At 37.4% G+C, this 13,747-nt stretch overlaps 1 protein-coding gene across 1 annotated transcript in view; it reads right to left on the bottom strand.

Annotated features, from left to right (window-relative positions):
* astn1 (astrotactin 1) overlaps positions 1-13,747 on the bottom strand; it is a 395,016-nt gene that overhangs the window by 166,093 nt on the left and 215,176 nt on the right. The window contains exon 16 of the mRNA XM_062428582.1: positions 6,248-6,352. Within this exon, the coding sequence (XP_062284566.1) occupies positions 6,248-6,352 (105 nt within the window). The remainder of the gene's footprint in view (positions 1-6,247; positions 6,353-13,747) is intronic.

The following is a 13,747-nucleotide window of genomic DNA, read 5'->3' as shown; positions in this document are numbered from 1 at the left end:
GTATTAGAGGCTCAGTTAAGGTGCCTAAACAACATTGAGGGTCCCTTTTAATACTTGATGAAGGATTGGCATCAGAATACCTGATGAAGGTAAAAGTTTGGTGTGGATAAATAAATAATGCCTCTTGGGAGATTCAGACACAAAATACAGTACAGTTTTCTTTAAGCTATGGGCACCCAGAGTTTCAAACAGAATGTTAGAACTTTCATGTTTGCAACTTGCTCCTTTTGCTCTGCAACTCTGTCTTTATTTTCTTGTCAGCATTTGTCTTTGTTCCACTGTCAGGCTACTGTCAGTCTTTCATTCATGCATAAGTACATGGTAGGTTTTCATATCCATACCAATTTCTCATTGTTGCATTGTCCTAGTAATGGCAGTTAAACAATATATGTTTACAGTTTGCTAATATTAGCTAATGTTAGATGTATGTAAGGTTGTTGGTTTTATTGCATGTACAGTAATATTTAAGTTTTCACTTGTGTTAGTTCTACTTTCAGAAGTTACACAGCCTCGCTTTAAACACAAATTTATTAAGAAACTTTACTTAAAAATAAGCATCATGTCAATTTAGGCACAGCACCCATCTTTGAGATAATGCAAGGAATTAAAGCCCTTATTTATTTAGCTGATACTGTGGTTTAGTACATTCAAGTACTTTCATTCTTATTATGAAAAAAGGTCTTAAAAGTCCACGTGTTCTGGAGTCTTTGACCATTTTCACACGGTCCTCATCAGCAGATTGGAAGACGGAGCATACAGGTAGGTGGACCATCAACTGAAATTGTTCCATCAGCTGTTGTTTACAAGGTCAGGAATGAAATGTCAAGCAATTTTTACGGACACCAAAAGTTGAAAAGGTGTTCAGAGGGTATGGAAGCTACAGTTCCATATAAACTGAGCAAACTCAGTGTGCTCATGAGGGACAGGTGATGTGGTTAAAAGCTCCAGAGCAAGTGGGCTACAAACTGGGACTGATAAAAACAGTCCTTCTGGGACCCTGAGCCACCTAGACCATCACGGAACCTACAGCAGTTGCATGCATTGCTTTACTGGTCAATTAACCTTGCAACTAGTGAAGAATCTTACCATTACTGCTATCAGGACTACTTCCTTCTAGTAATAATTCATTCAAATATATCATTTGTGAGTGTTTATGGAATGTATTTTGAGAAGAAGATGTCAGCCTTAAACTATTGTACACTTTTTATTGTAAAAAGTCTTAAGTTTTACCAACCTGCCAAGTTTTTCTCAATGAAAAGACACCACTTGTGTAACATGTAGCTGTCTATGTATGGCAACACCATCCACTGCTTTACTGCAGAGAAGCATCAGTATGACACAGAGGTGTAGAAGACTACCGTTTCCCTCTTTATTTAAACCTGGATAAGTGGCAGTAACAACCTTGGGGTTACGGATACTTTTTTATAGCTAATTTAAAAAGAAAATCCGCCTCAGGGACTTTGTGTCCTGGGAGAGACCTAAGCTGAAGTGACAGGTTTTTTTCTCACAATGGTGGATAAAAGGACTTGTAAAATCTAATGTGAATAATTCTGTCATGATACCTGTGGATTTTCCGGGAGCAGAACGACACATTTCATTGAAAAAACAAGCAAAGAATACGTCCCCTAATGCTATCCCCACTTTAGTCAAACATAAGATGTAATAAAACGCATGGGGAAGCATGTTGGATGTGATGCATAGACCGCCGTATAACAAGTTGACCATGTGCTCGCTGGGATTCTCTCTCAGCAAATATTGGAAAGCAAAACGTGCAATGGCAGTTTATCATTATCATTTCCAGAAGAAGCCGTATTAATATCTCAGCACTCACGCTCCGCTCGCTCTTACTTCTCTAAAATGAAATTAGGAGGCCACTGAAGTGAGAGACAGAGGAGCACAGTGTGGATGAGCGATGGGGGCTTTGCTATCAGATGTACAAATCAGTAGTCTGACCCCTCCGGTGGCTGTTGAAATATGATGAGCTAAAGTGGGAAATGGGAGTAAAAAAGGCGAAGGCTGCCAAGTTGCGTCTGAGCGAAGAGAAAATAGAAACTGTATCCTCAGCAGACGCAGCAGCCACTTTCAAACCGCAGCAGCGCCCATTGGAAATGCATTAGAGGTGTCATGGCTGTATTTACAGTAGGGTGGTTGCACTTACCAGAATGGGAACTGTTTGTGATGGATTTATGAATAATGCATGCATTTAAAAACATGACAAAAATCCAAATTATGAAATGACACTCTTCCCTCCATCCAGGCTGAATGCGAAATTTCGACAAATGTCACTTCACCCTGAAACACTGCCGATGGAATAACTCAAGTTATGTAGTGAGGCAAACAAAAAGAAAAAAAGCTGATATTTTTATAGAATAACACATTGAGCAGGAATCTGTCAGAAAATATTCTGTATAATCCCTGACGTGTCAGCAGCTAGGAGCAGCCTTCAGAAGAAGTATTGCTTGACTAAATACCTATCCACAGTTATCTTATTCTGTGAAGTTTCCGTGGCAGGCGCTGTCACAACGGCTTGATCTTGCTATAGATACAGAGCTTTGTGATATATGACAGGCTATCAGAAAGAAAGAGAAAAAAGACAAGGAAAATACATATTTATCTACGTTGGTCTTCATCCATCCACCCTTCTATCGGTCTCAATCATCAGATTTGCATGTCACATGCACTTTTTATTCAAAATGGTCCTGTAATCTCTAACCAAAAACTCAATGATGTGAGATATTTCTGCTGCTATTACCTGTTGCTAGATCACCAGTGTCTTAATCAAGCCAATTCAACCATGTACATTTATTACCTGTAATTCAGTCATGAAGATTATTGTCATGGATCAAACCATTTATTGTGACAAATGGAAATACAGCTTTGCTTGGTGCTGGTGGCTCCACTCTAAGATGCTCCCTGGATTAGCTAGCAACATATTAAGAGACAACAGGGAGCACAATGCCAAACCCCTCATACAGAGCAAGACATGAATTCCAGATTGACCTTTGAACCCATGTTGTGACCCTGAACCAGAAAGGGAGAGGCTGCGGTGGTGGAAGCAAGCTTGTAGCAGTAATCAGTGTAGCAGGGACCCATACTTAAACAAACCACATTGTTGTGAGAATGGCTGTGATTGGTGTGAGACTGATAAGGGATGCTGAATCAATCAGGGGCTGTCAGCTAATAATAGCGGGCCGTATGACTTCCATGTCTTGCATGAAATAAAGTGGTGCTTCATTTCAGTCAGGAACAAGCAAAAAGACAGTGGCCCACATATACATTTACACACTATTTAACACATATACCTCAATATCGGATGTACACTTATTAGTATATGTTCTGTATATGGGCTCATACTCTGAGTAATAAACCTCAAAGAGAACACACAGTGTATAGTTTAGAAATAAATGGGGTTTTCTTTAGTCTAGATGAGCTGAAAACATTTGTAATAATTTTAAAAAGTTAGACCTGGGAAGATTTATTTCTATACAATGTATTTTTCTTCTCCGTGTCATGTGTCATAAAATTCATAATCTTGAGTTATTTTGTTTGTTTTTACCAAAATATAAACAATAAGATAAAACAAAGATACATCAGACCTACATTCTGACAGGTTAAAACACAACAAAATCATATTGTAAGAAGTAAGCAAGTAAGTTTGTGCTGCCAAACATCAAATTTAAGGAGAAAAAAATAAACACTGAAAAAAGTAATGCAGTGATTACCTTTGTTGTTACCTTTTTAGAATTTCTAAAATGGGGCATTTAAAATTCTTAAGATGCAGCTGAAACTGATGTTTCGGTAGTTGTAAATGGTGCTGAGTATGCTGAAATAATAATTACAGGCAGAGGTCAGAGGGTTTTTGAAATAATGATATGGTACCCACATTTTGAAACCACTGACAATAGCAAAACCTGAAAAAGAGGATCTATAGCCCCTTAATCCTGTGCAACATGAAATTCTAAGAAATGCCATCAGCATATGGAGATGTTTTTGAAAATTTGAGGGCTTGGTATCGGTACTTGATACCTTTAACCCTTACATACCATTCAAGGTCAAATTTGACCCATTTTTACATTTGATAGCTGTAAAAACACACTATACATTTCCTCATCTGACCCAAATAAAGAAAATGCATTTTTTTATTATATTTTAATACATCTGACACACATTTTAGTATATGCAAATGTCCAGATTTGACCTGTGTTTATTACAAAATTCGAAAATCATTCTTCATATTCTACAAAATGTCCTGCAGGAGCATATGTAGTTATTGTAAATGTCTTTTTTTTTCATAAATGCAATACACTCTGTTTGCTCTCTGACAGCTTCATTATGGATTAATCAAACATTTATCAATAACTAACGGGGAATTTATGAATGTGAATTGGTGTCGAGACAAATTATGAGTCAGCATATGAACAGTATGTGAGGGTAAGAGAGAGATATCGACTGAAATAAATCAATACCAAGTAGTATCCAAACGTCTCCCATTAAACGGTACCTGTAATCCTTTTTGCACCAAGAACTAGAAAATTTGACTATTTGTATGGACATGCTCACAGCCAATAAACAGAAGCATTCTTCGATTTAATGTGACATGTGATTGGCTCACTGTCACAGCAGCTACAACCTGTCTGTGGTGGTGAAGTGGTGGTGAATTTGAATTAGCACGTTTACCAGTTCAGCAGCCAAGATGCCACCTAAACACTTTAAAGTGTGTCTACACTACACGCCTGTTACACCAGATAAAAGCAAGTGGACAAAATGTGTAATGGGTATCCAATGAAGTTCTCAATTAGTATGGGTATCACTTTAAGGGTATTTGGATTGGTACTGACATCATATTTTTTTTAACAATGCCCAGCCCTTAATGTGAACTCACCCAAACTAAACTGCAGTAACTTAAAGTGCAAACTGACTGCTGATATTTACCTTATTCGTCAGTTATCCTTATTTTTACTCATACTAATATCTGCTATCCAGCCTTCACTTGAGACAAATCATTACTCCAGTGAATCATATTGTGTTGATCTTGTGTATTTATAAAAACAATTACAGAGTGTTGGGGAATAAAACTCTGATGCTACTGACCAAATGTTCCATGGATTTGTTTCCAGCACAGGTGACAGCATGTCCCCTCACTCCACTGCCACTGTGAGTCTAATCATCACTCATCATTCTCTGACCCTCCCACATGTCTCCTTCCTGCCATTATAAAACCCTTGAGATCTGTTGAAGGCAATTTACTTCCTCTTAAATAAAGAAAATGTCCATTCTTTTAGTCACTTGCTGTTATGACTTTGTGTTTTCATTTGCTTCGGGCAGATGGCAGTAACCTAACTTCAGCACCCCACATTATGAGGCGCCTGGGTTCCGGTGCTCGCTGGAAAGGTCACCTTTTATGTAAATTGTTGAGCTCCTTTGATATATAGGAACTTTCTTGATTATTGCTTAGGGGGGGAAAAAAGCTGCTGTTGCTTATTTGGCATCACAGTATCTGGATACCTCCTTCACCATAAACTCTGTGGGATTAGCAGGTGTGCTTCTAAACATTATTGGGTATTAAACATTTTCATAACTTATTATAAAATCACCACAGAAGTTGAGGTCGTAATACCAATTGCCAGTCGGCTCCCTGTTTTTGCCCTTTTCAAATGACATTTTGCTAATTTGTGATTAAGGGAAACTTGACCCTAACCCTTTCGCTGCCTCTCAGAGCTCCCACTAAGCGCCACAGCTCAACAGAAGAACCATAATCAGTCTGTAATTGACTGCTTCAGCAAGGGTTTAATTTGATATAATGGACCCAAGTTGAACATTTCAGAGGTACATTACTAAACTGCCAGCGAAGGGCAATGTGGTGATGTGCTGGAGTCTGAATATGTTTAAAATGAGATTGTTTTGGCCATTGAAAGGTATGTAAAGTCAACAGTGACAGTGTTTTTCAGCACCAACAAAGAAGTGAACGCATCCCAGTCTAAAAACAAGTTGGCAGCCTGCCTGTTAATCACATCGCTGGTAGAAAAATTAAAATTAAACAAAATACCAAAGCTGTTTATGATGAGCTGCTAACCTTGATGTGTCATATTAATTACAACGTGATAAATAATTGATAGTCGACAGCGCTGTTTTTCTCCTCCGAGTTTATATCACAGATACCCGGGCACAGTCTTCTCTAGCATAAATAAACAATCGGTAATAAGAAATGATATAAATTATTAATCTCCAGAAGCACCGAGTGATTTACCTTGAGAGAGGACCCACTGATTGAGTTTGACGTGGTACAGCACCGAGCGAAGACTCCAATGCTGAACGAGGGGGTAGCCAGATACCTCGCTGTAGTTCACCATTCCTGCAATAACACACACACGAAAAAAACACATTGATACATATGGATGCAGTCTTGGTACCATCACACCTGTAAAACCATATAGAGAAATTGTAATATTTATGACATTTACTCCCCTATAGTGGATACGAGAATTGTCATATCCAGCTCTAGATCAAAAGAAAGCCCTACAGCTCAGTCTTGTTTACTTTACCTGAAGAGGAGGAATATTTAATACATATTAATATAATATTAGATGACAGGAGAGGGAAGCAAGCAAAGTCTCCAGTGTTAGATCAAAGTGGAGCCAAAACTGCGGCTCGGCCTCCCCGGAAAGGCGCAGGAAAATGGGAATATTAACGTAAAATCTATTCAGAAACAGCGATATAGCAGAAGGCAAGGTGAAGTGTTCAGCGTTAGATGAAAGTGAAGGCCAACATCCCATTTGGAAAAAACAGCACATTCATATTAAACATGAGTATTTTCATATCAATGGCATGCTGAGGATACCGACTTTCCCCATTTATAAAAAATAAACACTCAGAGTAAGACGGAGCACAGCCAAATTTTATGAATTTGAGGAAGGTTTGGTACCTCTCTGCTGATTATCATGTCAAGTAAAAACTTTTCTTTTTTTTTTAAAGAAAAGAAAAAACAAAAGCCTCATCATAATCTCAACCAGGACATTCATTATTTCACTGTATGTTAATGAAAAGCTCCACTTCACGGATCATAGAGATCATGCGGTGAACACAGCATCAGTATAGTGACTCTTAATTTACGAGTCACAATAATGAATTTGGGAATAATAAATCCAGCACTGAGAGGCTTGAGAACAGCTTTTACCTTCACTCCTCTACAATACTAAATGAGGACTTTTCTGAAGCATATGTGAAAATCAAAGTTTGCAAATGTAGACTACAGCTGTTATTACAATGTGTCAGATACGTATTTAACATTTAAACTCTAGTTTTATCTACAGGATGTAAACAATAATTACACTGCCATTCAAAACTGTAGTATGTCTGTCACCATTGCTTGGGTCAGTGATAAATAAGGGTTGGCAAGATGAGCATTTCAAAAATATCTTAAAAATAGTTTTAAAAGCAGCATCAGGTTTGTTAAAATGTACATTTTGTATTTTTGTTGGTTTTATATCATTTGAAATGACATTTGCACCATTTTTTACCAAAAGTAAGACTGAATGCTCCTGAAAATGTCAAATGGTGTAACCACAAAATAATGATGAATATTAAATATTTTATTCACCTAGTGTATTTAAGTGGACATGATTATCCAGATGAAATGTAATATTTAGAATAATTGTATTCCATTACCTTTATTTAATATAAAAAAGTTATTATGTAAGATCATGCCAAACTAGTTGATATGGTGTTTTATTTAGAATTTAGTGGGGGGTTTTTTAATTTATTTTTTTAAAGTGTGCAAGTTATTCATACGTTTATTTTCACAACCCCTTTAAATTTGACTAAACCACATGGACACAAAAAAACCCTAATTGACCAGCTTACTAAAAACAACTGAGCTCTCAATTGAATCTTTGTTGTTTTTAATTTTTTACACTATACACTCTGAGAAGCTGAACCAAAATGTATTTTATAAGTATCAAATGTGTTTGGATTGGTGGATTCAATACCGGATTCAGACATGTTATGAATCTCCTGCCCTACTGCTGACTAAGCAAATAACTGACTAATTGCCTCAGTAAAAGTCAATATTTTTGTCCCAGTCCCTCCATCACTGCAGATCCCAGTCATCAACAAGATTTAACAACACTGTACTTCAGTGTAGCTAAATGCAACTCTGTCATATCCATTTCTTCATGTTGCTTTCACACAGCCCGGTATATTATCTTTATTGATTTTGTCTCATTTACCGATCCTTCCCCCTGCTGAAATCAATATCCCCCATCTCTACTGCCACAAGAGTCACACATGGGCCGATGTTTTTTTGTTTTCATTTTGATGCACTGCACGGCCTATCAAACATTATGCATGCATCTTGCGCCACTGACCGATGACCCGTCGTCTTATTCGCGGCAACAAAGACGGTGTCAGATAAAGCAAAACATGTGGGCGTGTAAATGAAATAACAGTACAACCAAGGCAGCAGGGATATCCATTATGAAACACAGTGAAAGAGACCGAGTGGTTTCAACCAACGTTAGCCTAAGAGGACTAATATGCCCCTTTTTATACAGATTAATTATAGATGCAGCATCATGCTGTAATGAAACAAACCCAGGAACAGACGAAAAGTGTCATTCTTTCTAAACCAGGGGCACACACACATAGATCCAAATGACCTCTGACCTAAAGCCATAAGGATGTCATGGAAACATGGAATGTAACTACAGCCACAAATGGAAAATGGACAGTTGGAATTAACAGCTTTATTTTTCTCTTCAGACACAGAAGGAAATGATCTCTTAAGCTGTACATTTTGGTAGAAGCTAAATTTCTTCTGAGTATGTCCCTATTTCTTCCTTTTATTTACAGTGAATGTCTACAATGGTTAAAAATGCTACTAAGTGCACAAATATATGTATCCTGATATATCTAACCCATGTTAACTTTAATTGTGTTTTAGAACTATTTAATTAGTTTGATATTATGCTAAATAAACTGTGTGTAAATCTGTGAATTTACACAATACCACATGAGTGCATTTGATCATAAAGCGTATGAGTGTATTATTTGGCTATGGTTGAGTGTGAGGATCATGTATTACCTTAGATTTGTGTCACATTATCTTAACTACAGATTAGGAAAAAATGGTTCTATTCTGTTTTTTATTTGTTATGCAATTTTATAATATTACATTTTTTCTCACTGGTTCTCATAATATTCAAGTTTTCTCTTCAAACAAATCAATTTATTAGTAATCAACATATCCTTTTTCAAAAGAATGCCAATTCTATTCTTCCAAGACATACCTCCTATACTATTACTACTATTATAAGCTTTACAAGTCTTTGTCTTCTACTGGCCTTTGTGGCTTGCTGGAAAAATGCTGCTTCTTCTATATTCCTCTTGACCCTGCAGCTAGAATGGACTGGCATTTCGGGCGTTGTCCTTTTTATTCTTTGGCTGAGAGCTCCAGAAAGACTGAAACACACCCAAGCCAGTATAACACACGTTTTCATTTGAATATATATATTCATTTTGTAATCTATTTTTATTGCAAAGTTAAACTTTTTTAAAGACTTTTCCAAGAACTCTTAATAGTTAGAAGCTCATCTTCAATCGTCCAGCCTGCCTTTGAATGCTAACACTAAATCACACAGCCTTACAGTGTGTTTAGCTGACTCTGTGGCCTCATCGAGTCTGCGCCCTCACCAGCATTGGATTCACCCTCCTAAAAAAAGCAGTGAACCAGAAGGCTTCACTCAAACTGCAGTGGTTCTCGTCTGACTGTTGCCCTGGCGACCTGAAGATCACACCGAGTCTGTATCGCCCCATCAGTCCTTCACCCACAGAAACAGATATAAATTAACTATTTGACAAGCGTTCTGACTGAAGAGTTGATGCAAATACCTAATTCTAAATACATTTAAATTGGTTTTTAGTTATTTATTTACTTCTTATTGGCTCTATTGACTAGTTTGATAACATTCATTTATCAATTCATTCATTCTCTCGAAATAACTTAATTAAATGTACCCATTCATTCTAGTTGTGTGTATATATATATATATATATACACACATACACATACATACATATATATACATACATATACAAGCATGTATGCATAGTGTCCTCAATTCATCACCAACCCTGTTAGCTCAATAAAGTAACTATTTATGTATTGGATATGGAGGCCCCTATATTCACAATGTAGAATCTTCAGATACAACACTGATTCATTTGATTCCATTCTTTCTCCTTGTAATTAATTAATTAAATTGGTGGATTCATTAATAGAGGTGGCGACCCTTATAATCTTACAAGTGAATGTTATTAATTTCTAAATACTGGTTACAAAGTGATGGAGCACAGAATCTCAGTGAGCAGGTCTTGGAGTTAATAAATAATCTCCCAGCCTCATCGTTTGGTCAGAGATGTCGACACAAGTTTATTTTATTATTACAACCTTTTTTCTCTTTTAATTTAATATAAATTATTATGAAACCAGAGCTATTAAAGTGTCTGTGATCATTTGTTCCCGTCAGTGGTAGGACCCCCTCGTTTTTTGCATAAGAAACCAGGATCAGGCCTGTTAACATTAACGGAACTTATATCGGGCCATAGGCAGAGCTGCAGAATATAAATCATCTTGTCTCCCATAGCAACTGACAGCCGTGTCATGCTGCAGCAGTGGGATTACAGCCATACATCACTATGACTGCTCCCACCGTGTTCACAAGCACATCCAGAAGGTATCTGGATAATGCTTGTGACGGGGACACATATCCTGCAAGCACGGGCGTGGAAGAAGGGAACGCAAAAGAGACAGAGGGAGGGGAGAGGGCAGACATGTGTGAAAGAGAGATCAATTGAGACACAAGGGGAAGACAATAAAAAGAGAGGGTAACAATGTCATCATCAGCAAGGGGCAACGGTTCACACAAATAACAGCATATGGAGAACTTGTGATGCGTATTCAGGGATGAATGTTACAATGTGTCATTTTTCTTAGAATAAACTGTGTTTCAAGTATTGACAAAACAGAATTAATGTTAATGCCTGAATTATGTATGAATAAAATGTTTTAACATATTACAAATATAGCCCTCGTAATGTTAATTGTAGAGATCAACCTATTACTGTGTGACTACAACAACAGTATACAGATGTTATTTAAAAACACCATGCTGCTTATACATATTGAGACATGTTTCTTTCTGATGCCAGGTGGCCACATTAAAGTAATAAAGAAACATATCAACTGTTTAAGTTTCACAAATTAGTCTGTATACTGTGAAATTCTATACTTAGACTGTGAAACAAAATCCATGCTATTTAAAACAAATGTTATGTCCAGAAATTATATATGTACTATATGTGTCAGTTAGTTTGTATGTCGAAAACACATTTTTCAGACATGGTATCTGTAACATTACACTACCTTCATGTATTTGCTAGCGTAGTGGCTTTTTGGCATTCAAACATAGGTCACTGTTATGTAAATGTGTCTTAAAGGCTTTAATCAAAATGACAGGGACCAAGCTTTGACGCTTGCGCCATATTTATGCACCTGGTTAGTGAGAGAGAGCCTTAAGTCCTTTTTCCTTCTCACTGCAGTGGCAGCACAGCTGGAGGACAATGCGGGGTTGGAAAATAATGATATCTAGTGATGGATTTTACATTACATTCTGTGTCTTTATTTAAGACCATCTTGCTAGCCCCTCTCTCTTCTCACTAGTCTAAATAATCCAGAGAGTCTCAGAAATTCTTTTATCAAAGTCATCATTTACATATTATAGAATTTTTCTACCATGGTTCTCACTCCAACAGTGCCCAAATATATTTGGTTTTGACTCTACTCTTCTGTTTTAACCAAGCAGCAACTAGCACTGCTTGAGGCTGAAGCCAATGTGAAAGTACCTTACACTGTGTCTGCACTGAAAGCAGCATTTTTCACTTGTTAATCTTATATACGGCTGATGGAATAGTACGCTTCCATGTTAATCAAATCAGGTTATTGTCATTTATACCAGAAATTTCTACTTAGCATAATGAAAAAAATGACTCTCTGCTTGCATATCACACTTCCTATAAACATATACCATAACTGCAACCTGAAGCATGTTTTTAGGCTTCAAGTCTATTTTCCTCCATTGATCGCACATAACTGTAGTCACAGTGTATTGGGCTCTGAGGGCTTCCAAACCTACAGTGAACACTGTAACTGAAGGCCTCCAGTGTAGAGGCACAAACAGAGCACTCACTGTTGCTGTTGTGTGCTGTACAACAATTCTGTGTATACTTGGTGTTACAGTGCAATACCATCAACAGCCACTAGATGCTGGCTTCACTTGACTCCTATCCAAAAAAAGTCAAAACTATTGACAGTTTTTTTTAAATTAGTCATTATGGTGTTAATTGCTAAATTTCAAGTTATCTAACAAGTGTGCTGGTGGCTATTTCGGAAATTATTGCTCCAATAAGATTTAAAGGTTTACGCTAGCTTTGATGCCTACTGTATCAGCATAGAATGACAGCTGTGGTTGCAACTGCCTCACCTGCTGCTCCCCCGGCTCCAGGACTCGAACTGAGTTGGACGACTGTCACAAAATTTTGGTGAGTTTAATGTAATCTGATTCTGATACCTGCCCTAAATTGTTAGCACCATTTAGCTGAAGTAGCTAATGCTGGCCAAAGTGTGCACCACTTAGTAGGTCTGAGATAGTGGTGCATGTTTCCTTGCATAACCTTTGTTAACCTGACAGCATTTAATTCATTTGTGCTAGTGCTGGGCGGTATACCGGTTCACACCAAATACGGGTGTATATTTTCGTTATGATATGAATTTTTAATGTACCGCCATACCGGTGTATTTCATTACACAACGTTCGAAACGCTGCGCAGACGCTTCCTGACACTCAACAAATAGCAGAAGATGTGTTTCTGCTGAGCAGGTTAAGATGATGATAGTTCACGCAACACATCCTGGTTTTTAATAATTAGTCAGTAAACTGACGCAGGCTGGAAAATGTGCACTTCTATTTACAGTTAAGAACATTTCGTGTGTGTTTCAGCTTCTGTCAAACTAACGGAGCTGCGGTGGCTTCCGGTCTAAACTTTCAAAATAAAACCTTTGTTATTGTGCTATTCTTATTATCATTAACAAACAAAGTTGGGGCTGTAAATTACGGGAGATTCCCGGGAGAAAAGACAAAACGGGAAGGCTGCAGAGAGATGAGTCTAAAATACGGGAGAAAATTGGGAAAAAAATACCGTCATATACCATGAAACCGTTAAAATTTTGAAAAATACAGTGATATACATTTTTGGTCATACCGCCCAGCACTAATTTGTGCCATGTTGGAGGTGTTGAAGAAACGTCACAGGTCATCATGACTTAGGCAAACAGTTGCATTGTTGCAAACATGAGATTGAAACTACAATCATAAAATTCTAAATAGTAACTGACAATTGGGCTGATATGGTCATCAAAGCCATGGCCTCGTGGCCTTTAGTTTTAAATCTTAAACTTGGAAAGAGCTAAAAAAAAAACAATTTGGCAGGGAAATTAAGACAAAGTTTAGATGGATTTGGTTCTTGTCCAAATGAATGGAACCAATTAAGAACATGGAAGAAATGTAATTAAAGCTGAGCAACCAATGCAGCTATTTGAGCATTAAAATGCAGGCTCAATTTGGATATGAGTGTTGGGATGCATGCATGGCCAGTAACAGTTCCTTTACAAGGGTGCTGTGAAAATGCAACATTT

This window comes from Scomber scombrus, chromosome 11, assembly GCF_963691925.1.
Source record: "Scomber scombrus chromosome 11, fScoSco1.1, whole genome shotgun sequence".
NCBI classification, from domain to species: Eukaryota; Metazoa; Chordata; class Actinopteri; order Scombriformes; family Scombridae; genus Scomber; species Scomber scombrus.
The sequence above is the reverse complement of the archived record's forward strand: the minus strand, read 5'-3'. Positions and strand labels throughout refer to the sequence as shown.